We start from the raw sequence: 26,545 nt of genomic DNA on the forward strand, positions 1-26,545 counted from the left end.
TTTAGCATTCACCATGCATGCTGGCAACTGACATTCAACAAATAAACAAATTATTCACATCCCTGGTATGCATGGTATTTGGTTTAGGTTTGCAGTCTGTGACAAAACACCCCCAATGGACTGTCATGATGGACTGTCTCACAAATATCACCTTTGTTGTTAATGTGCAAAAGCGGGTTCTTCATGCCAGAGGTCTGTTCACACTTACGTCAGAAATCGATCACTTACAAATGTGAATGGTCAATGCAAAAAAAATGTGATCCAAGCAAAAAATCTTAATTGACCATAAAGACCTGTACTGTGAGTTTCAGTTTATTTTCCATTTTTTCAAAAACACATTTTTAGTCATATTTATGATGAGGTTTTTTCACATTAGTTTTTTTCTTTGGGTTTATGTAATTCATGGGTGTTTTCTTGTCCTACCCACCATGAAGAGACTTGTGGAACCAATTTATGAACAGCTGGCATTCATCATCTGATACACCTGTGCGCATGTTTCATGAATCCCACCTTGGTTTGTTGTAGGAATCAAGAAAAAAATGTAAGACAATTATACAAATGTTTTGAGAATGAGGACCAATGACTTCTTTAGATAAAACCTTGTTGCTAAAACTAAAGAAGGTTAAAAAAAAAAAAAAAAAAAATCATATTACTGAAAAAGATTTTAATAAATCTTTTACAAGAAATATAGCACAAACCTTTGATCATTTAATCAAACAAAAGTTGTAACTGTAGTAGACAAATGTTAAAAAGCTATTGCAAAAACAAAACAAAACAAACAAAAAAAAACAAACAGAATAAATGAGATGTCCATTCAGTGACATGTGTCAGAACCCTGCCTTATGAGCAAACACCTTCAGGGTATCTTTGGCCTCTCTCACCAATTTTGCCAGACTTTCCTGATTAAGAAGGAAATTTTTCAGACCCTGAATACCAATGGGGGCCACAAGTAATCTGGCATTATTACTGAACATTCTGTCCTGCTATTTGCTGTCTCAATGGAGAAGGTTTTAATTCTTTTTGCTTATGATACACCCAAAGTCCCCCCTGCCTTAAGTTGTAACATTGAGGGTCCGAAAATGAGTATTTCCTGATTAACCAGGGAAAATCACATTCCTGTATATTTGATGGAGTTCATGCCACAGTTCTGCAGGGCTCAGATGTAATCAAGTTTATCCATTAGCACAGGATATGTGCAGGGTCCCATGAGGTTCTGGGGTGAGTGTATGCTGGGGGTTGTGCTGCTCAGTGGGGCACTGGTTCCAGTGTGTACGTCGAACGCCCTGTATCCAGGTCCCTCATGTACTCCTGTAGCGCCTGAAGTCGTGCGTCAATCTCCGACAGGTCAGCACCTGCATCTGTCAGGCTCTCTGTGACCACAGATGGAGAGAAGAATAGGTCTGTCGCAGCCAAAATAGCTGATTTCACAGGCATAATTCACAGAACAATAATTGAGGAATGCAGCACTGGAACCCCAGGGGTGGAATGAAAACTGAAAACACACCATATTACATCTTGATTTGTGGGAGTATGATCGTTTAAATCCACAAAGTACCAGCATTTTCAATTAGTATCAGGGGCCTCATGCTTAGAATTTACATGGATTTCAACCTATATTTTATGGTACGACCAGTCAAAAAACTACGTGTACGCATTATTCCGAAAATGTGCATACGAATGAATAAAGCTTCCAAAATCACACATACACATATTTTGTTTATAAATCACAAATATCTCTAAAAGTGTGCACTCGTGAACAAGCTTTACTACACCCGGTGAGCGCACTCAATTATGCTTATGGTGGCATCATACATATTAGCCTATTTCACTAATTAAATTGCTAGGAAATGGCAATAAAATTCTGCTAAATAGTCGTAGTTGTAATAAAACAAAAGGAAAAGTAATGGCAGAAAAGCAAGTAAAAAATAATTAATTAAAGTGCTGTTGATGAAGATATAGGCAAGAGCACAACTATTGTTTGGTCCCATCAGCAGTACTGTATCCAGCAAAACCAAATATGTTGTTTGGCACGCTGTGACAGGATGGCCCTGGGTAAATTGTATCGACTCATGGGAGACATTGATCCTTATGCGCATGCAAATCTGCCTGGTCCCGAAAAAATGCTCACTGTATATCACTCCTTCGCAAAGCCTTCCAACAGTGCTAGTACAGCATAGTGCTTTAAACAGGAATAACTCACACATAGGTTTTTATAGTCATGCCTATAATGAGTTAGTATTTCACAACTGTAAAGCAATTTACATATGATTTCTTCTAGTTGCTAGTACTATCACATGCCATTGATTTAAAACATGTTCCTTAGGCCTACAGTCTATATTGAACAGTCTAGCATCTCTCCTGTGAGCATAACACCCGAAAGGCTGCACTTCTTTATTTCCTATTACTACCTCATCGAACATTAGGCGACAGCATCAGTTTCAGCATTACATTTATTTGGCAGATGCTTTTATCCACAGCGACGTACAAAGTGCATACCAAAGGTCATTGGAACAACTACAAAACACAGGTCCGATAAAGTGCAATACTCATTTCGTACAGCTATTCATAGCCAAATTTCACACAGTGAGCATTACTCAGCATCCACAGAAACCTAATTTCATCACGATTATGAAATCATGCATTGCAAATCATACTATGATTATGAAATCACACTATTTTATTCAAATAAATGACAAAATGGATTTTTGAATTCCCACATTTTTATTTATAAAATATAGCCATTTTGTTACATAGGTCAAGGGAAAACGTATCAAGGCATATTACATACACACTGAGAAAAGCACTAAAATGTGCAAAACAAGACAAAATGCTAAATGGAAAAAGTAGTTGAAATTCAAAGTGAAATATTTTTAAATAAGTAATTTTTCTGTCATAATGAATACAGCAGGCTATGCTTCTCCCTCTGCTTCACTTTTACATACGCATTGCTCTCCTTGCACTCATCAAATACACAGAGAACGCACAGCTGTGGTGGTTTGTGTGAGCACGGACCACACACAAATTGACTGCATCCCACAAAGTTGTCTTTAGCTATATTCCGACTGCATGTGCCGACATGACACCGCGTTTTCAAAATTTATCAGTCTCATTTTCAGAGAAAACTGAGACGCGGAACCTCCGTACAAAATCATTTCTATAACTACAATGCCCAAAATTATTAATCCCAACCCCAATGTCTTCAACTTCATCACCTGATTGCAATTAATGAATTTTGAGTCATTATATGTGCGAAATTAGTTTTGATGGCACTTGGTGAAGCAATTGATATCAAAGTGTCCATCATTCAGTTTCTGAATAGTGTGCCGGAGGAAAGAGTGACAGTCGCAACAACAGCTACTGCCTATTGTCTGGCGGAGGGTTTTGTGAAGAAAATGGCACAACATGGCCTGTATTTCAGATTGGGAAAGGGAAAACTTGTCTCATGCTTGGAATACAACTGAACCACCACAAGAAATAGTTTGTACCCACGGTCAGGAGCTTGTGTAGAGGTACACACATTTTCATGACAATTTCAAGGTTTATAAATCTCACACTGTCATGGATTTCAGCATACGATCAAATCTGTGCCTACGACCATTTAATGCATGAGGCCCCAGGTGTGTAGACCTATAGGTGCAATGCCTTTCATCATGGGGAATCACAGTGCTAGACTCTCCTTACCTTTATCTGGGGCTTGGGTCCTTCGAGTGGGAGTGCTGCACAAGGGCTTCTTGGCAGGGTATTGGCCTCTGGGCTGGAAGGAGGAGGGAGGGATGAGGGAGAGAAACAAGATTTGGAAGATCCACTTCAATCAATGGGAACTCCTAACTGGCACATCTGCATTTAGCAGACCCTTTTACCCAGAGCGATCAACATACATAGCTTATACTTACAAGGTATTTACACAGCTGGATACTCAGAAATTCAAGTTAAGTACTTTGCTCAAGGGGACAATGGCAGTGCCCCACATGGGAATCAAAATATCCAAGTTACAAGCAAAGTTCCCAAACTACAATACTACACCGGCATTTTGGTAGGGTCATGGTCTTCTATCCATCTCCAAACATGAAAATGAATTGTCGCCCTAGACATACTCACCAGGGCTTGGACATTCCACAAAGGTTTCCTCCCTCTGAAACACAAAACCGAAATTTTCAAAAAACATTTTAACAAAATAAACCACTTACAATGCAGTACGAAGGTTTATGAGTTACTGCTAGTTACTTTATACAAAAATAATCTAGTTTTGCCAATAAAACATACTGTAATTTAGTGTTTGGCTATAGCAAAATAGCATACTGAGCAGCATGATATACAACGGCCATATAAATATACAACAATTCTTCTCAATTACATATTTCCAAAAAGTTAACCTTTTTTTACCTAAATAAAAACAAAAAAAACTTAAACATGCTGCTTGCATAAGTAATCAAATCCCACACAATATTTGTTAGAGCTCCCTTATGTAGCAAAAATGTCTAAGTCTGCTGGGGTAAGTATCTACCAGCTTTGCGCACTAAATGAGCTCTACACCATGCTGGAGAAAACGCAGTCAAGCGTAAAAGTACTTCTGGATCGCTGAGGATGAGATTAACCGATTTGATGAAGCAGTTCCATATGAGTTGCCAGCTGTCAATGGAACCTTAAAAATCCACCAGATCATCGCAAAGGAACCTGGAAAGATCCACCATTGGGAGGTGTCCTGCTTCTGCTCCTGAGCAGGCATCTCCTGTGAGTGCAATGCTCCAACAGAGGTGGACTTTCAGAACCAAAATGCAGAAGCAGAAACAGAAGACAGCCTGTCCACGAAGGTGAAACCACCAGAGGACTTAAAAGGAAAGTTTGTAATAGTCAATTACGATTACCAGCCAATTGTCGGCCAAGTTCTGAAGGTTGTGGGAGAGGGGATGGAATTCAGTTGCATGCAACAAGCAGCTGAAAGAAAGAATTCATTTGCGTGAAGTTAAGGACATCACATACTACTTCAAGTCGGATGTCCAAGCAGTAATCTCCAAACCAGAGCCGCTTACTACAAAACGAAGGAATTCGAAACTCTGCAACTCTGACTGGGAAAAGTTTACAGAGCTTTATTAGTCCAAATTGCAAGTCACGCACCAGTTAGGCTACAGCATAATACATAGGCCTACACAAGAAAACGACATACACAAGAAATCTAAAAAGAAATCCATGTTTTAAAGATGTTATTGAATGATGAGTTCAGTTTGAGAACATTGATGAGTTCCATTTGATGTTCAGACAATGGATTTGGTTAATATTCTGATGTTCAGAATACAGAAATGTTTTGTTTTGATGTTGGTGGAATTATTTTTTATGCATTTTCTTTCAAATGCCTGATGTGATGTAATGTCATGATACTACTTTGAGAAAGATATCTACTGTTTTGTGATGATTTTAAGCAAAACTAGTTTTTTGCACAATGTTTATGGAATGTTTTTTTAATTAATGCTTTGTTAGAAATGTTCACTGCTGATTTAATCCTATGTGAATGAAATTGTACCTCGTGTCAGTTAAACTATGTTGCATAGTAAAACCTGTGTTCTTTATGTGGCGTATGGATCATTTCTCTCTCTCTCTCTAGTATGGAAGCGATCTAAGTTCAGCTAGCCTGCACATGTTAAACATCTTACCCTGTTTTATTTACAGTTTTATAACATAAGAAATAGCTAAAAGAAAAATACTATTGCTGCTACTAATAATAGTTCATAAGATCATTATTGTTATTGCTGAAGGAATCACATTTAATCAATATTTGTGGGCTGTAGTGATACGTGTCATTCAGGGTAACAAAATATTGTCATACAGTATAACACCAGTATTTTATATTAAAATACAATAACTATGTGAGACTCAGAGAGACAAAACAAATCTCAAAGGATGAAGTGAAAGATATTTTCATAGATTTTTGCATTTTTTGAGATGTACCCATGACACATCAAATATGTGGTATTTAAAAATAAAATAATGTCATTTTTTCTGGGTAGTTATAGGCCTATTTCTGCCAGTCTAAGCATGGATATATAACCTTGTGATTATTAAAAATGGGCATAAAATTAAATTTTTTGAAAAAACACTTGACATTTTGCTAGGGTACATTCATGTGAATGAATGAAAAACATGAATTACTGGCTTATTCTTGAATATAACTAATATAAGGGCATAGGTGACACTCCAATGAACATAAAAAAATCATTTTAGGGAATTGTAATTGCAGTTTTATTTTTTTGCTACTTTGAAAACCTTGTGCGTCTTTGACCCATAAACGAGTAATTAGCATTACCATCTGTTTTATATACCGTTCAATAAGGAAACTCATCTCGCTCATGGTCACTATATTTTCTTTGCACTACAGTCAGTGACCATGTCAAACTACACCTACATGCCCATTCTGCTAAAAACATTGTTTCAACTACTCAATTTCATAATTTGTCCTCATTTCTCTCGTACTACTGCTATTTTCTGATATGCAAAGATTGGCGGGAAATGTCTGTGCTGCTGTCAAGTCTTCCTGTTCTCCTCAAATTCTCAGTGGTCAGTGATCGAGCTAAGAAAAACAGCGAAGAGGAGTCCTACCTACACGGTTTCATTTATAAGTTGATGTGCAGTAGAAGCCAGCGAATTTGTGTGCAGATGATAACGAGGATGAGGAGAAAGAGAAAGAGCAAAATTGTTAATTATGGCTTTTTGTGGAGCAATGGCTGCTACTTCTGTACGGAGGTGTGTGTGGATGCGGAGTTGGAGCCAGGAGTGGTGGGATCATGACGTGAATGGCTTCACTGAAACAGATTTCATCCAAATTTACATAGCAATTATACGCTCATATCGCCTAGTTTCACTCACTGTGGCCAAGCGGAATCGATAACGTTTCAGAAAATGTATAACTTTAAAAGATTTAATTCAATCTTCTACTGGGACTTTTGCCATTTATTGAGGATGTGACAGACAATTTCGGTGCCGCTGACTATAATCAAATGTTTTTCACATTTACTGTTCGATTGAGCAAGTACCATTCAAAGTACATTTTTATGGGTTAGTGCTGTCCAATTGTGCTAGCTACCTCACATTGACCTTGTACACCGATCAATAAAGGCTAACAGCACAGTACCACTTAATTATTGTCACTTCTATCACCACTGTAATGAACTAAAAAAAAAGGCGACAAACGACCTTTTCTGTGAGAATGTATTGTCGAACTCACGCACATACACTATCGGCGACATTCTAAAACTCCGTTTTGCCTTCCCTATCTAGAGTGACGTAAAAGTTGCATGAATTCCGATGACTGTTCAGACTGAGGTTGCACTGCAAAAAATCAGGCCTGTATCTGATTTAGAACCACATATGGAAGTGGCCCAAATCAGAATCGAAAAGATCAGATTCCATGTGATTTGTGCTGTTCACACTGGTATGAAAAAAACATATATGAGCAAAAAAATCAGATTTGGGCCACTTTTGCCTGCAGTGTGAACGTAGCCTAAGTTGGTAACACTGCATAGTTCATTTTCCAGTTGAAGTTAAGAATGTCATGGGTTTTGAGATTGCATGGATTTAGAAAAATATTGCAATGAATGAAGAAGAAAAAGCATGCTTGCCACTTAAATGCAATTTATCCCTGTCAGAGGCTCCCTGGCCCTGATGGGTGTTTGGGCAAAGGATAAGTGGGACTGTGAGTTGACTGATATGGAGCCTGTAAATATAACAATCTCTCCGTCTGAAAGCCCAATATCCTAGTAAACATGCGGGGGCGACATAGCTCAGGAGGTAAGACCGATTGTCTGGCAGTCGGAGGGTTGCCGGTTCAAACCCCGCCCTGGGCATGTCGAAGTGTCCTTGAGCAAGACACCTAACCCCTAACCCCTAACTGCTCTGGCGAATGAGAGGCATCAATTGTAAAGCGATTTGGATAAAAGCGCTATATAAATGCAGTCCATTTACCATTTAAACCTAAAGCAGAAGAAGCTGTAAAGAAAACGATTGATATTTTGGAGGAATGTGGCATTGCGAAATAAACTACTTCTCCTTGTTCATCACTCTTACTCCCTGTATGTACACCAGATTGTACTTATAGATCAGTTATTGATTATCCAGAGGTTAAAAAGTGTGCAACTAAGTTAGCTTCCCTTGTGGCTGATCCTAGTACTGAGCTGACTGAAATACCAAAGGATCACAAATACTTTTCTGTTCTGGATACTGTATCGGTCATTTCTGATGTGCATTTTTTAAATGGTTTTGGACTTTAACCCCTTAGCACACAAGCCAAACCTTGCCCATTTAGGGGGTACCCTATTTAAAGCTTTATAACTCCAGATGTGAACACCACAGAGACTTGAAAAATGGCTTAAATGAAGCAAGACATTTGTACAATTTACAATACTAACGCAGAGTAGTTTATATTCATAATTTTGGAAGAAATAAAGTGCCACAAACGCAATTGTTTTGACAAAAAATCAAAAATGAATTTGCACTTTTTAAGTATGCAATGAAATACTGAGAGATTGCATATATACAGCAGGTTAAACTATACATGTGCTATATCAAAAACTTCTTGACCACAAGTTCATAAAATCTAAGGGTGGATATGTAGAACCACTATAGATGTATGAAGCAAAAACTAAGCAGTGTACCCAGCGTCTCCAAATCTATCCAAAATGTCTAAATTATGCATTGCTGTAAATCACAACATATTCACGTATTTCACTACAAATCAACTGTTTTGACTCAAGAAAATCACTGTTGCATAATTTTCAAGTGGGAATTACAAGCTTTCAGTCAGTACAGTTGTCTAAAATATCTAGGGGTCCAGAAACATATCCAAAATCTCTCCAAAATTGAATAAAATGCTTTTTTTCATTATAAAGCATATAAATGAGCCCTTTATGAAGGTTTAAGACGAAACATTGCTATCAGATTAAAAAATAATGCAAAAATAGTGTCACACAATGCGGTATAGTACCTAAATGTGCAATAATGAACTCTTGTATGTATTTCTATACTCTGTGCTCTGGTATGTTTTCTTGTATGGGGATGGGACAACATGAAAACAATTTTCAACCATCCACCACGTTTTGGCAATGTTCCAACTCTTACGTCATCACTGTTGCATGCTTCACAAACACTACAGCTCTAACTAACACTTACACTACAGTGTGAAATATCCACATTATATAATACCACGAACCCATTTAAAGACTCTCAATTTCAAAAATAATGTAAATAACTGAAGTATTTTGAGAAGTAATACTTACATAATTAAATCTTATCTATGTTCAGTAGATGGACACAGAGACAGTAAATAAATGATACTGTTCTATTCGCTTCTGTTTTGCTCCAGAAAACGATGTCAGCTAACTTTAATCAGCAAACATATGGCTTAGCTATGCTCAGAAGTCCTCAATAATAATAGTATTTTCCAAGAATTTACGAAAAATCATTGACAACGTTCTGTTAGCAGCGTCTTTGTTTTACTGCTACCACAGAGAATGCGTAATTGAATGCGATGATAAGAACATTTTCGGTTACGCTGACCTATAAAACCGCTATTCCAAAAGCAGAATTAGACATGTTATACATTGTTAGAAAGCTTATACTCTCACCTACTGAATAAATGAATTGTCAATCAAGCCAGACTGTACTAAAAAGGGCGACGACGCCGTAAACAACAGGTGTGGTATTATGCACAGCTATTTTGAAAGATACCCAAGCGTCACAAACGCGCCTGTATTTCCCGAACGGTTGTCCAAGACAATATGACCACGCAGTCTCAAAAGGGACATCTCTACACGTAAAACCAACAGTAAGGTTGTATATTTATTCAATATTTAGTCCCAGATATTGACTGTAGAATGACATGGTATCATAAAAAACTCTCGTTTATTTCGTTATTCAATGAGCAGCGTTTTCACTGCTGTATAGGCATATCATAGGGCTATTGTCGGGTTTATCTTGTTGCTATGACGGAATACGATTTTTTAGTGGTGAAAGAATATTTTTATGAATGCCAAGATAGACAGTATTGTCCATTATGTCAAGGGTGGGGGGTGTTTTGTAGATGAGACTGCAGGGAGGGGGTGCGTGTTAAATGAACGACCAGAGCGACAATGGAGACAAGCATTGTTTCTCCTGAATATTTTTTCCATTGAGTTCAACAGGAAAATTAAACAGGAGAAACAATGCTTGTAGTATCTACTGCATATCTGGCAGCAGCACGGTGGTTTGAGGCTCATTTGATGTCTTGGACCCTTGATGACTTAAAGCCATTTAGCCAACAAATGTGTTCTATACTGTACCAGCATAATTTACAGCTGAATCTAGTCCCACCCTCCAATTCCCATAGAGATCCATTCAAATGCAGAGAGTTTCTGTATTGCTTGTTGGACAACCTGAAAATAAAATATCCAGACTCTGATGATGTTGATAGGTCACAGACATCAGGAAGTCATGGCATGCAAATGATATGCAACCAAATACAAAACATGACTATTTTATTTGACATTATGTTAATTTGTCTACTGTATAAGTGAATTTGCCTGTTTCTAGCTTTTCCCCAAACAGTTCACTGCAGCAAAAGTAAATGAGCAAACGGTGGCGCAGGATGTCTCAGGAGAGCATTTTTTAAATTCTTGCTAATTTTCTGACCAATGATCTGTTGTTAAGACCATTAAAAGCTTAATTTTTTGCCATTCTGGACTTGGACCATTTTTTTTGCCCAGGAGTGTACAATTTCAGTGTCTGTTCTTTGTATATTCACTGGAGTTACTCATGTTAACCACTAGTTGAAGACATTGTTTCACAGCTTAAAAAGGTGTTAAACAAAAGTTGGTGGTGATTTATAGTTTTTGTGTTAATAGAAGAGCAGTTAAAACAGACTGGCCAAATTTGGCCGCGAACACTAAAATAAGGGGGGGAGCAACGAACACTGGAGGAAGGTTAATGTATTGTCGTCACCCATAACATACAATGAAGATGTTGTTTGTTTGTGGTGGGAGCAGGTATTTTTCATTTTCCAAATTGAACTTATAGATTGCTAGAAAGCTTAATTAGGCCTTTCTGGCTTGCTGGACACAATGTATCGGTATCATTTAAATTGGGTCTGCAAAGCATAAAATGACTCGGCAGCAGTTCTGCAGACGATAACTTAAACCTACATCAGAGGTTTCTATTTTTTTTTTTTGAGTTGCTGTTGCTACATGCTAAGGCTACTGCCAGCGATTCCACTTCTGCTAAGCTTGCCAATTAGTAGGCCTACAAACCACAATGGGACAGAAATGCCTTTAGTTTATTGATGAACGGAGTCAAACCTTGTCAGGAAGCTGGAATTCAAGAATAGCCTTTTTGATTGCTTTTGGTAAGAGGGAGAAGACCTTCAAGGGTAAGACACATCTTATGTGTCTTACAGAGCAAACAAATGGGGGAAAAAATCTATTTAGTCCCGTTTAGTGCTGCAATCATTGTCACTTTGTGTTTTTTCCAATCAGAACTGGAGAATTGAATCTGTGATCTTCACTAAACAAATATTTTGAAGCCGAAACGAGTTTAGGTATACACACTTATGTATGCGGTGCCGTGTTCACCTTCGCCCACTGAAGCAAGTACGAGAGCGAGTGCATGGCGAATGGGATGTGCACACAGTGGTCATGGAAGTCGTAGTATCATGTAGTCTCACAACAAATTGACTTTTGAAATTTAAATTGAAAAAAGAGTAAATTACACACCACTGCTGAATTTTATGCGCATTTGGTGGGTGTGGGTGTCAATGTCAAGCTGCGGTTGTAATATATGTTACAAGAATATACAGGTTGCACCAACTTGGCCTTGAAACATCTACAATTGTACAGAATGCAGCTGCTAGGATCCTTACTAGAACTAAGAAATGGGAACATATCAGTGCAGTGCTTAAATCTCTTCACTGGCTGCTTGTCAAATCCAGAATCGACTATAAGATCTTGCTGTTAACATATAAAGCTCTAAATGGTTTGGCCCCTGACTATCTTAGTGAGCTACTTATTCCTTACTCTCCTCCAAGGTTACTTCGTTCACAAGATGCTGGTTATGTGAAAAATCCATACCTAAAAGTACAATGGGCGGTAGAGCCTTCTCCTGTTTTATGGAACAATCTCCCTATGTATGTATGTATGTGGGGGCTTCAGAAACACTATCTGCCTTTGACTGTTAGCTTAAAACCTACTTCTTTAGTCAGTCCTATAGTCAGCCATTTCTATAGTCTTATAATCCTGTCAAATGGTCCTGTATAATCATGGAGTCTATGAAATTAAACACTGATGTCTGGGCTCGGTAGGGACCTTAGCATTAAGTGTCAAGCTCGCATCAATGAAGTGGACACACTAGTTAGCTTAACGTCAAGTGTCAAGCTGGCCCTATGGAGTTGACACACTATGTAGCTTAGCATCAAGTGTCTAGCTGACCATAACACTGTCATCTGTGTTTCTCTTCCCATGGGGCTCCCATCCCCTACCTCGCCCTGAGTCTACAGGATTGCTCCGGTCTTGTTCTTCACTCAATGGTCATGGACTGCTTCAGCCGTGTTCCTCCCCTGCCCATGCCTTGATGCTGTCTGGAGCTCCAGATCCATCATCCGGCTCCTCTAAACTGCACTACTCTAACTATATCATTTGGTCTTCTACTATTCCTGTTAGCTTTCACCTCAGCTGTAACCTGTTTGCTCTCTTTGCTCTGTCTCTTGGCTTGCTACTCTGTAAACTGTCTTGGTGACCGTTCTCTGTAAAAAGGGCTATACAAATAAAAGTGAATTGTTATCTTCATAGAAACTCACCTGAACAAACAGATGAAGTTATTTGTGATAGCAATGAGTGCTCCCTACTTAGTCACTACAAGTGAACCATTTCAACTCACATGTAACCTTTCGTACACCGAGTGTTACATTGACTAACCACAAGAAACTCCAGCAAAACAAACTTTTTCCAAGGAGCAAACAAACTTTTTGAAGCAGAAAAGGCCTTTCTTCAGACAACTGACCGGACGGGACAACGTATGCGGAAAAGTTCTGACTCCACCATCATGCCCTTCCAAAGCTTAAAAGCAACCACTAGAGACAATTAAGCCCATGGAAGAACTTCAGTAAAACTGACAAAACATCCCAGGCAATAGCTACAGTTCAGCTTAGTCTTGATTCTGTGTATTTCTATTTGTCTTTTTTCCCCCTGATCATTCAGACGCGTAATTACATGAATCAGTCTGCAGTCTATACATAATACAACCACACCAGTGATCTCTTTCCACCCAGCTAACTCTTCAATTGAAACTCTAACTACAGCTAACAATCTAACAATCTCAGTATAGCCGGTAGTGGGAGAACAGTCGGCTTAGTTGCATGTATCGCATATGAGTTAAAGCTACGCTTCCAAACAGTGGAAACTACTGCTAACCAAGAGAAATATCAATGCCCGTCTCACATTTGCAAAAAAGAACCTGGATGATCCCAAAATCTTTTAGGAAAATCTCCTAAGGACAGATGAGTCAAAAGCAAATAATTTATTTCACAGTAAGAACATCTTACCAACACTCAAAGATGGATGGTGTGAGGAGCTTTGCTGCCTCAGACCAGGACGACTTTCAACTATTGAAAGAAAAAATTACCCGCTCTGTACCAGAAAATTCTAAAGGAGAATGTCCGGTCATCTGTCTGTGAGTTGAAGCTGAAGCATAATTGGGTTACACTGCATGATTGACAGCACAAAATCAAGTCCACTCAATGGCTAAAATAAACAAAATGAATGCTTTGGAGTGGCCTAGTCACTGACTTGAGCCCAACAGAGATGCGGTAGCAGGGCGTGAAACAAGCAGTACATGCTCGAAAACCAACCATTAGTTTTGCAAAGAACAGTGGGCTAAAATTCCTCCATAAAGATTTGAAAGACTGACATCAAATTATAGGAAGCGTATGGTTGCAGTTATTGCTGCTAAACGTGGTGCAACATTACATTGTGTCAAATGATTTAAAACTCAGTGTGACAAACATGCAATAACAGAGGCAATCAGGAAGGGAGCAAATACTTTTTTTGCAGCACTGTGCATCAGACGTATATCCAAATTCAAATTACCCGTCCATTGTAGTTCTTCAAAAATGAAGGTTAGAAGTGCACGTCATTATCATTTCACCATGAACTGAATAATTAGCCTAATAAGTTACTGAAAAGTGTCATGAATCCAAAAGTAACCATTTGCCTAGAAGTCTTGTATACTAGTAAACATAAAAACAGAGTATAGAGCTAGTAACATTTGCATTTTATTACACATAAAGTAGAAACAACATGAAACCTATTCGAATAGGGCGGCAGTGTAGTTTAATGGGCTAGGAACTTGAAAACAAAAGGTCATAGGTTCGATTCCTGTGTAGGACACTAATGTTGTACCCTTGAGTAAGGTACTTAACCTGCAATGCTTCAGTATATATCCAGCCGTATAGACGCTTTCAACGGTAACAACATAAACAAACGTTACTGCGCATGTGCGTTGTTTTGGCCCTAACTTAACTTCCAGCAGACTTCCGCAAACAATCAATAACAACAGAGTCCCTCTAGACTATTTCTGATAAGTAAATTACGTTAGCTAGCTAGTTAAAACTAGGTCTAGCCAGTATTATTTGAGGTTACCAGTCAAAGAAAAGAACCGTTACTTGGCCAAACACAAATGCGATAACTGTTGACAGTATTGCACCTTGCTGAGCATCATACATTCCTTGCATAATCCATAACTGTTCTGGGTTACATGCACATTCCTGTGTAAAAAGTGCACTCTTTATATGATATTGCTTAAAAACGATGATTAGAGACACAAACTGGGGCTAGTGGGCAGCATGTGTAGCCAATGCAATTACTGTAGGTTATTTATTTGTACAGCATGCATCGATGGAAAAACATCATGGCTCTTAATAGTTTAGGTCATCTTGCTAGGTTACCTCAACAAAAAATGATCAAAACGTAGCTAAAGCGCATCAACTACTAGCATTGATCTAACGTTACTGTGCATAATTTATACAATGTTAGCTACGTTTAGCTAGCTACCTAGCTACAATCAATTTAGTTAGCTAATTCATAACTATTGCAGGCTTATTACTGGTCAGCTAGCTATTAGCTATCGCTTACCATGAGTTTGTTACCTGAAACGAAGTCAGTGCTAGAGTGAGAGCACCTATTCGACCACCTTCGTTCGACAGACAGGAAAGCGTAAACTGATTTGCAACTATATATGAAATAAGACGAAATATCGGTAACAACCTGTACCTAGTTATGTAGGAAAAAATGTCCTTGTTATCCTCCCGTGGTTATTTTTTCAGTACTTCCATGTTTTTTTTCCTGTGCCGGCAAATAAGTCAGAGGTGGTCCAGCTTTGGTTAGCTAGCTTTTGGTTGCTAAGGGGACGTGTATCGACCACCCCATATAAATGAATGGAACTTGACATAAATTTGCTAGGATCCTGTTGTGCGTATTTTAGGTTAATATGAGAAGGGGTGGTCTCTATCAGCATGTCTAGCAATCCGTACACATTCACTGTTGAAACCCAAGTTGCAGGATGCAAAATAGTCTTTAGGAAAGCAGTTTGAAATTACGAAGCAACGTCTGCACCATTGGCTTTAATGGGTCGCGATGAGATCATTACGAGCGCGTTGCTTGTCTTAAGTTGATATAGTAAATAAGGCTGTATTTGTGTTACTAAATGTGTGAAGGCGATTTTTGAAATAAAGTTTATTATGTGTGTTTTTACAGGACTTACGCTTTAATAGGTAATGATGTCCAGTTATTTCTCAAAAATACGAAGTAACAATAGGCAAGCACCAGCTATAATAATCGCAGGGATTCAAGCAATTCATTTCAGTTTCAGTTCATTTCAAGTTAAATTATGTATTTTTACAAATTTTCGAAATGTAGTTTGTTCCTGAGGTCAGATTGCACCCCACAGCACAACAACCTGAGCCCAACATCAGTCTGCTCATCAGTTTAACTTTCACTCCGTTTATAATCTGTGTCATATTAACCAGTAAACACAAACCCAATTAAAGCCGCAAGCGGCGTTGGAAGGGGTCCAAGCATTGGCAGCATCGCGCCCCCTATGGAGCGATTTTAAAATGGCTTTGTCCTCATGATCATATGCCTTCACCCAACATATCTACTGAATATCATGATGATCGTATGAAATATTGATGACTTATGGCCAATTTTGAGCTAAGAGACGCTGTCGGATGACTTAGTTACGTCGCCATGGATGTGTCCTGGCCGCTTCCCGTCAAGGCCTTTACTATGTCGTAACACTTAGATGGCATGTCGTAACACTTAGATGGTCCGGTGTGCATGCACAGCTGCAGTGTTTCTGCGCCGCAACTAAAAAAGGCGTCACACTAGTGTTGTCACGATACCGAAATATTGACTTTGATACTGATACCAGGTTTAGTATTACGATACTCAATACTGAAATGATACTTGAAACTTAAACAGTGCTAATTCGATACTCTGTACCTAACGATACTGAAATTACCATAATAGATCAGAAACGTAATGTCCACAAGGGTTGACCTCATTTTCTAATTCATGGTTTATTAACAACCTGGGTCATTAACAACCTGTAAGTTGAAGTCTCTTCGACATATTAATATGCATAGGCCTATAGTGTTACAACACTGAACAATAGAAAAACATGTTAAAAATATTTCAAAAATTAAACAGTTGTAAAGTAAATAATCTTTAAAACAGGTCTTTCACCTTTAAATAGATTTAAAAACTGCATATTTTAATAACAATAAAGCATCTATCTATAATAAAATATTTCCAAATTGGAACACCTATTGCTACTGAAATGAACTGAGTCAAAGCTTGCGCTGTATCAGGGAAGTGAATGCACAAGCGCAGGTCACCTCACTTGGCAACCTTAGTTGCTACTGCCATCTAGCGAAGATTCTGACAAACTACACTTTTCATCCTCTAAATCAGTAATGCGGGAGACACATTTCCCTGGCTTTTACATTTGACGCAGAACTACCGAACGTTGGAAAATTCAAATACGAAACCGTCTTTTTTTTTTTTTTTTAAGTACCGAGAAAGTGCTGAAGTTTTGGTATAGCCTACCGTGCAACACTACGTCAGACACATATTCCAATCCATTGCTCAGTTTTGCAGAGAATGCACATTTCAGAGTGCCTCAGAGACAGATAGAATAATAACACATAAATACACATTTCAAATAATAAATATGACATTGAGAAAAAACGAAAATAAAGACGAGTTATCAAGTCGCGACCTACGCGCAGAGCAGCCGACCGTTTTATTTATTTATTGACAGATGAGAAGCAACAGGAATCACAAACGGATTGTCCAAGACAATATATGACCACTCAGTCGCAAAAGGGACATCTCTACGCGTGAAACCAGTGGTAAGATTGTATAATTATTCAAAGTTTAGTCCCATATATTGTCCTATCCTATCCGCTTCTGTTTTGCGTCAGAAAACGATGTCAGATAGGTCTATCAGCAAAGAAACGGCTTAGCTATGCCCCGAAGTCATCAATAATAATAGTACTCTCCAAGAAATTATGAAAATCGTTGACAGCGTTTCGTTAAGTGCATCGTCTTTAATGCTACGCCACAGTGAATGCGATAAGAAAACATTCTGTTACGTTGAACTATAAAACGCCGTTCCAAATGCAAAATCAGACATGTTATACATCGTTAGAAAGCTTATACTCTCACCTACTGAATAAATGAACTGTCATTCAAGCCAAATTGTACTAAAAACCGCGACAACGCCGTAAGCAACAGGAATCACAAACGGATTGTCCAAGACAATATATGACCACTCAGTCGCAAAAGGGACATCTCTACGCGTGAAACCAGTGGTAAGATTGTATAATTATTCAAAGTTTAGTCCCAGATATTGAATGTAGAATGACAGGGCATAATTAAAAAAAAAAAAACTTTGTCTCGTTTATTTCGTTATTCAGTGAGCAGCGTTTTCACTGCTGTATTGGCATTTTTCAGGGCTAACGCCGGATTTATCTTGTTGCTACGGAATATTACAGTAGCCTACATTACAGGCATTTGGCAGACGCTCTCATCCAGAGCGACGTACAACAAAATGTATTACCATAACGAGGAACAAGTGTGTCGAAAACCCTAGAGGGCAGTAGCCTACCGTTCTAAGTGCAGGGAACAACCGCATAATTCAACTTGGACCCTGTAGGTTAAACTGATTAACGCTAACACAAACAAGAACAGCAACAACGCAGTCTATGAGAACATTCAAGCAATAGTTAAGACAAGTTAAGACTAAGTCACCTACGGAACAACTACCTAGTTACAACCCCAAGTTTACAGTCAGTTTAGAAATTAAATTGAGAATACGATTTCTCAGCACAATGACGGATTTAAAGACTAAACGAACTCACCCGATATTGTCTTCAAATGGACCGTAGTATTTATTTAGACATTGGCAGACTACAGCGTAAAATGCGTCTTTTGTTTATATTCAATATTAGTAATTGCACCAGCGTGTTTTCGCGCGTTTGCACAGAAACTCAGAACCTATCAATAAAATGGTTTACCTGTTTCTCAGCATAATGACAGATTTAAAAATTGAACGAACTCACCCGACACTGTCTTCCAATGCTTCCCGACGGTCAGACAGCCCCCTCACTGATAAAAACTAGACCCTACGGCAATAGTTAAGATGAGTTAAGTAACCTACGAAACAACTACCTAGTTACAACCCTAAGCTTACAGTCGATTTAGAGATTAAATTGAGAATACGATGTACAGCATAAACTGCGTCTTTTGTTTATATTCAATATTAGTGAATGCAGCGAGAAACTGCAGCTGTAGGTGGTTATGTTATGGTAGCAACGGAACGAAACGGACTATATATGTATAACCGTCATTGTTTTATTATACCAGCGTGTTTTCGCGCGTTTGCACAGAAACTAAAAAACTACCAATAAAATGGTTTAGCTTTTTCTCACCATAATGACAGATTTAAAGACTTAACGAACTCACCCGATACTGTCTTCGAATGGATCCATGCCAAAGAAAAGTAATGATTCATCCTCTCAAAGCTTTACCGTAGCGTATTATTTATGTAGACATTGGCAGAGTACAGCATAAATTGCGTCTTTTGTGAATATTCAATGTTAGAAATTGCAGCGATAAACTGCAGCTGTAGACACAAGATAGTCTGTTATGTTATGGTAGCAACGGAACGAAGCGGACTATGTATGTATTACCGTCATTGTTTTATTATACCAGCGTGTTTTCGCGCGTTTGCACAGAAACTGAAAAACTACCAATAAAATGGTTTAGCTTTTTCTCACCATAATGACAGATTTAAAGACTTAACGAACTCACCCGATACTGTCTTCATGCCAAAGAAAAGTAATTATTCATCCTCTCAGAAAGGTTTTACTGACAAACTTTTGGGTAGCCTATCCTAGCATGCACGCTAGGTGGCACTGTCAGACCGTGCTTTCACTGCTAAAAACTAGACCCTACGGTGTCGGATTACTTGCGTCGCCATGGTTGTCGCTTGCCGTAAAGAAGTTTACTCGATGTCGTAATCGTTTGGATTTGGAGCTCCAGCTTTTCCGCACCCCACCTAATAAAAAAGTCCAAATGGCGTGCAAACCATATGGCGGACATAGGTGCTCCCAATATGAAAGTTGTAGAGCACATTCAGATGCATCAGTCGATGAAGTCTTGTGTTGATCTGACTTACGGTGTGGGAGTTATGACCTTTTAAAGTATGATCCTTTGTTATAGCGCCACCATCTGGCCGACATAGGTGATTTTTAGTGCCTGAGTAGTGGGGGGCCACAGGAATGCACCTACCAAATTTGGTTGGTCTACAACTTATGGTTGCTGAGCCTCAGACATTTTAGCGGAGAAAACTGCCACGCCCCAACTAAAAAGTCAAAATGGCGGGCAAACAATATGGCGGACACAGGTGGTCCCAAAGGCAAAGGTATAGAGCACATTCACATGCATATGTTGAAGAAGTTTTGTGTTGATCGGACTTATGGTGTGGGAGTTATGGCCTTTTACGCAAAACCCTTTGTTATAGCGCCACCATCTGGCCGACGTACGTGATTTTTAGTGCCTGAGTAGTGGGGGCACATAGAAACCCACCTGCCAAATTTGGTTGCTCCAGGACTTATGGTTGCTGAGCCTCAGACACTTTTAGCGGAGAAAAATAATAAGAATAATAATCCTAACAGATACAATAGGGTTCCACCAGCTTCGCTGCTTGGACCCCTAATAATAAACAAACACAGAGTGGAAGTTAACTTAGGGCCAAGCACATAACCTTGGCAATGCGCGTGCGTCCGATGAAAGCGTCTATAAATGGATGCAATGTAGATGCTATGTAAAATTTGTGTAAGTCGCTCTGGATAAGAGTGTCTGCTAAATGCCTGTAATGTAATGTAATGAATAGTGGCATTCACATCAGATTTACGTCATCCTCAATTGGGTCTATGGCATGTAAATAAAAATCCTCATCCCAGAAAGTGCACTTTCACTGCCTGAATCATTTTGTCTAGTATGAATTATGGCTTCAAGCGCCTCTCCTATTGATAATGTTTTTTACACAACATGGCCAAAAGAATGTGGAAACCCAAACACACAAATCACACCCATATGTGATTGTTGAACATCTCATTCCAAAACCATGGGCATTAAGATGGAGTCCCTCCTTAGCTGTATAATAGCCACCACTCTTCCCAAAGGTGTTCAATGGGGTTGAGGTCAGAGCTTTGTGCAAGCTAGTCAAGTTCTTCCATACGAAACTTGGCAAACCATTTCTTTATGGACCTCACTTTATGGACTGCACAGGGAAACCAGAAAGGGCCTTCCCCAAACTGTTGCCATAAATTTGGAAGCACACAACTCTCTAGAGTGTCATTGTGAATGTCAAGGCATTTGATAAGGTACCACATGACACTTCTTAGTAAAATGAAGAGAGTAAGAATTTCAGAGTGGATTCAGAACTGGCTACAGGGTAGAACACAAAGACTAGTAGTAGTAGGAGGGATATTATCTGAGCCGGGAGCTGTTAGAAGTGGAGTCCCACAAGGATCAGTACTGGGACCACTGCTCTTCCTCATTTATATCAATGACTTTGACAGGGACTTAGAAAGTACATTAGTCAAATATGCAGATGATACAAAACAGGGAGGCCCAGCTAATAGTTTGGAAGATACTAAAGCAATCCAAGAAGATTTAAATAAAATCCAGAAGTAGGCAGAAACCTGGCATATGAAATTTAATATAGCCAAATGTAAAAATCTGCATGAGGGAGATAAAAACCTTAGGCAGAATTACTTTATGGGAACAACAACATTGGAATGTGCTCAGTTTGAAAAATGCTTGGGAGTAATGGTTGATCAAAGCCTTTCAGGTTCTGGGCACTGTGCTGTAGCAGTAAAAACGGCCAACAGGATGCTGGGATATATAGCCAAAAGTATTGAGTATAAGTCCAAGGAAGTTATATTTATCTTATGCAATACATTTGTTAGACCACACTTGGAGTATTGTGTGCAGTTTTGGGGACCATACTACAAGAAAGATATAGAGGCTCTGGAAAAAGTTCAAAGAAGAGCAGCAAAATTGATTTCTGGTATGAAAGATACAAGCTAAGAGGAAAGGCTTAAGATACTTAACCTCTTCAAGCTTAGTAAAGGGAGACTCAGGAGTGATTTGATTGAGGCTTTTAAATTCATAAAGGGGATCAACAAAGTGAACTACAAGGGATTCTTCAGGTTGAGTTCTGTTAGTAGAACAAGGGGATATAAATGGAAATTAACGTAGATTTTAAGTAATTAGAAGGTAGATTCTATGGAGAGATTAGGAAGAATTTTTTCATGCAGATAGTAGACAATGTGTGGAATGGCCTGCCAGGTCACATAGTAGAGGCAGAAACTCTGGGGATTTTCAAAACTAGGCTTGATACAGTGTTAGATACTATCTAGTCTGTAGGTAATTAGAGCACTAATTTAGTTAGGAAAATGGCGAGCATTGTTGGGCTGAATGGCCTGTTCTTGTCATTATATTATGTTATGTTATGCTATTGTATGCTGTACCATTAGGATTTCCCTTCACTAAGGGGCCTGGCCCAAACAATGAAAAACAGCCCCAGACCATTATGCTTCCTTCACCAAACTTTGCAGTTGGCACAATGCAGTTGGGCATTTGCCAAAATCCAAATTTGTCCGTCAGAGTTCCAGATAGTGAAGCGTGACTCATAACTCCACAGAACATGTTTCCATTGCTCCATAGGCAATACACCACTCCTGCCAACGCTTGCATTGCACAAGCTGATCTTAGGCTGGTCTGTGGCTGTTCGACCACGGAAACCCATTACATGAAGCTCCCAACGAACAGTTCTTGTGCTGATGTGGCTTCCAGAGGCAGTCTAGAAGTCTTTAGTGAGTGCTGCAACCAAGGACAGACTATTTTTACGCACTTCAGCACTCGGCGGTACCGTTCTGTGAGTTTGTGTGGCCTACTGGTTCATGGCTGAGCTATGTTTCAACTTCATAATAACAGCACTTATAGTTGATTGGGGCAGCTCTAGCAGGGCAGAAATTTGACAGATTGACTCGTCAGAAAGGTGGCATCCTATGACAGTGCCACGTTTAAAGTCACTGAGCTCTTCAGTACAACCCATTCTACTGCCAATGTTTGTCTATGAAGATTGCATGACAAAATTGATTTTGTCTACCTGTTAGCAATGGGTGTGGCTAAAGAACCCAAACTCACTAATTAGGTGGGGTGTCCACATACTTTTGGCCATGAAGTATATGCTTCTGAAGTATTACACCCCAGTGCAAAGTCTTCTCACTACCCTGTGTGTTTTCAGCAGGTACTACTGCTGGTGATGAAATGGCTGGAACTTAGCAAAATGTAGGCGTGGCTGTCAAACACAATCCTGGTTTTACTTTTGGTCAATTCATCATAACTGAGAGTTGCAAGTCTCAGATGCATAACAAAAAAGAAAACAATCCTACGTTCAGAAATTAGTTATTTGAAAAATATTCTGAACATGCAAGGGTTAAAATAATTCATCAGAAGTTTCAGCATTTGAAAATAACATCACACAAAACAAAATTTTAACGTATCCTTGGTAATTCTGTAAAATGTGAGAAAAGGTCTGAATATGTTTAACAAGGCACTGTATATATTTAAATAAATGTAAAGAGAAGATGTGTAGTGCAGGCCTTCAGGTAACTTCTCAAGCCATACAAAATATGAAAGGAGAGGAGACCATCTCACTCATCTTTAAAAAAAGAAATGAAAAAAAGCAAATCTGCATGATAACCACCCACAAGAGAATGGAAAACATAATCCCCCTCCCCCTCTCACTCACACATACACAGAAATTAAAGGGGGCCGAACATAAAAATATAAAATGAAAAAATGAAGGTCCTTATATTCATATAACTCACAGAATGGCCCTTACCTGGAGGGGAGCTCTTCGAACTCAGCCGCTGAGCTGTCAGAAGAGCGCCGGCTCCTCCGACTCTCTAGGGACAAGCTTCTCCTTCGGTCTGCACTGCCTACCCTGGTAAGCTGAGGGCGCATCTCTCTGGAGCGGGATCGACCCCTCTGTTGGCCTGGAAGCAAGGGCAACATGTCCCTTTTCACTTTCCTCTGACTGAGACAAAAAACAAGGCATGAACATGAAACCAATTCAAATTACTATGACACTGAAATACTGTTAACCCAATGCTGTCACTGTGTCACCAATAACTCATTATGATTACTGCTTCATGCCTCAGACTCTTGTATGCACTTTGTAAGTCATTCTGGAGAAGAGCATCAGTTAAACTGAAAACAGCACAAGCTATTGAAATTTAGTAAAAATAAGCATTTATCATGACATAAGTGTTCGGGATCTCAGTTTAAATTTGTCTGTCTGCCTGATGGCCTGTGCCTTGGTTAAGGAATGTGTGCTTCTGCTCATTTGATATAAAAAATGAATTTAAAAACACAGAAGTATAAGACAGAGGGGAGGCTGACTTTTTGAGGTTGGTCTCTCGCTGTCGGCGTTGGCGGTCCTGGATGTAGGCAGTGGGGTCAAATCGTGGAGCACAGAGCCCTGGGGATATGGATGGAGGGAACTTAAAGTATGGAAACAGCAGAGTGAATTTTGTGGGGTTTTTCTATGTACTTTTTTTGGATTTGGATTTGAGATTTGAAAAAATGCATGAGACAAAATGCAAAAAAAAATTTTTTTTACATTTTTTTTTTTTACAGTTCTTTTGTTGAGTCACCCAATTTTAAGCTGTGCTAAAGTCAACAGATGACTGACAAGTTTTAACTGTTGCTCTGGTGTTTCCTTTTCCATGAACTGTTCACACACAAAAGACCAGCGGAAAGAAATTGTGTATATCAAGTACAGCAGTTTGGAAAAAGCTGATAAAAAAGAAACCCATGACAGACTCAGAAATAAACACCCTATAGGTTTTCCAACAAACAACTGCAGTTGATGACTACTTCTGCGTAGTACACGTAAAAATGGGTCTGCGTAGAGGTTGTGCGGAATGTGCGGCATGCGCAACGGTTGCAGACCATGGCCATGTTGAGACTGCATACCTCCTCAAGAAATTAAAAGCACATAGTTAGCAACCAGTGCTCGCATGTGCCGTAAAGATGATGATTGGTTGGCTGATGACATGAGGTCACTGGCATACGGCTCTGGCTAATAGGTTATAACAGTTGATTCACAAAACCGATAGGCAACGTTAAATATGTGGCTAAAAGCGCTTTTGTCAGATGAATGTCCTCGGTGCAACAAGTTACATCTAGCTGAGCATTTTTGTGGTCATTGGTGAAGTATTTAGTAGGTTTGGAAATATGGATGAAGGTATTTTCTTTTGAACTGTAACCGTCAGTAACAAAATCTAATTACGCGGCCTGTGCGACCTGTATAAATATATAAATGTATAAGTATAAATGATCTGCCCGTTCGCGAGTGCCGCACACAACGCAAACTACACAAACTATGCAGACTACTAGGAAGTATAAAACAGCCTTAAGAGTTATGAAGAAAAACTTTAAAACGGTCAATGACATCACCAGTCTCCAAAGGGCAGGCGTGAAAATATCACCTTATGCAGAACACCTACATAGAATTAGAGAGGTTAAAGTGCAAGATGTAAACCCCATCAGCAGCAAGAATCGAAAGGCCAGATTACAGGGATTACAAAAAATACAGATGAGCCAGAAGAGTTCTGGGATAAAGTTTTATGAACAGAAGAGAACAAAATAAACATTTACCAAAGTGATGGAAAGCCACGTGTGGAGAAGAGAAAGAACAGCCCATGATCCAAAACACCCCTCTCATCAGTAAAGTATGGAGTATGCAAGTATTGCTGCTTCAGAACAGGCTCACTTGTCTTTATTGATGTAATAGAGAAAAAAATGAAGACAGAAAAAGAAATATATATATATATATATATATATAATAATAAAAAAATATTTAACAAATAAAAAAACAAAAACATATTTTGATACAGTTGTTTACAGGTCAACTAGATCAGACAATACAGTCCTCTTTAACATCCTAGATGCCGTGCATACACATGCCAAGCCTCTTACACCACCAGAATGTGTCATGTCCTCCCCTCCGTCCAACGAGGATAAAAATTTTAAAAAATATATAAATACAAATATACATCACTCTGGAACTGCAGGGAAATGTAGTCGCTTAACATAAGAAGGGGGCCCACACTGCACAGAATTTGTTTATAGACCCTTTAAGTGTGTGTTTAATTTTTTCCAACTTTATGCAATTTAAAACGGCTTTAATCCAAAGAGCATGAGAAGGGGGTGCAGAGGATTTCCATCTAAGCAAAATTAATCATCTCGCCAACAAAGTGACAAAGGAAATTACATCCTTATTCATTTTGGTCAGTTGTAATGTGGGTGAGGAAACTAGTAATGTGGGTGAGGAAACCCCAAATAATGCAATAAGAGGGTCTGGTCTGATCTGTGTGCTGTGTGTTAAAGATGTCTTTCCAGAAACCAACAAGAGATGGGCAACACCAAAACATGTGTACATGATTTGCAGGAGACTGGTTACATCTTACACAGTTAGGGTTCACACATCCTTGCAAATTTTGGATAATCTTGCTTTGGTCCAATGAGCCCTATGAATGAGTTTACATTGAATGAGTCCATGTTGAGCACAAATAGAAAAGGTGTGCACCCTTTTGAGTGCCCCCTCCCATAGGTCATCAGATATTTCCTCACCCAGTTCCTCCACCCATGAGGATTTAATGTCATTTAATGAGGTGGTTTGTAAAGAGCAAATTTGTCTATAGATTATTGTCAAGGTACCTTTCAGAGTAGGAAGTGGGGTAAGAAAAGTGTCAAACTGTGCTTCACCAGGAAGGGTGGGGAATCGGGGATCTATGCTGCGGACATAACTCCGGATCTGTAAGAAACTAAAACAATGATGTCTGGGGAGATCGAATTTAACTGATAATTGCTCAAACGTAGTAAATGTATCG

General features: G+C 39.0%; 1 protein-coding gene across 3 annotated transcripts in view; it reads right to left on the bottom strand.

Annotated features, from left to right (window-relative positions):
* Nucleotides 1-294: 294 nt before the first annotated feature.
* ccdc61 (coiled-coil domain containing 61) overlaps nt 295-26,545 on the bottom strand; it is a 94,059-nt gene continuing 67,808 nt past the window's right edge. For all 3 annotated transcript variants that reach the window (XM_035410186.1, XM_035410177.1, XM_035410169.1), the window contains 5 exons: nt 24,051-24,129; nt 23,491-23,685; nt 4,099-4,132; nt 3,682-3,754; nt 295-1,370 (listed from right to left, as the gene is read on the bottom strand). In XM_035410186.1, coding sequence (XP_035266077.1) covers nt 1,246-1,370; nt 3,682-3,754; nt 4,099-4,132; nt 23,491-23,685; nt 24,051-24,129 — 506 coding nt within the window. In that variant the 3' untranslated portion in view covers nt 295-1,245. The remainder of the gene's footprint in view (nt 1,371-3,681; nt 3,755-4,098; nt 4,133-23,490; nt 23,686-24,050; nt 24,130-26,545) is intronic.

The sequence above is a fragment of the Anguilla anguilla genome, chromosome 1, assembly GCF_013347855.1.
Source record: "Anguilla anguilla isolate fAngAng1 chromosome 1, fAngAng1.pri, whole genome shotgun sequence".
Classification (NCBI taxonomy): domain Eukaryota; kingdom Metazoa; phylum Chordata; class Actinopteri; order Anguilliformes; family Anguillidae; genus Anguilla; species Anguilla anguilla.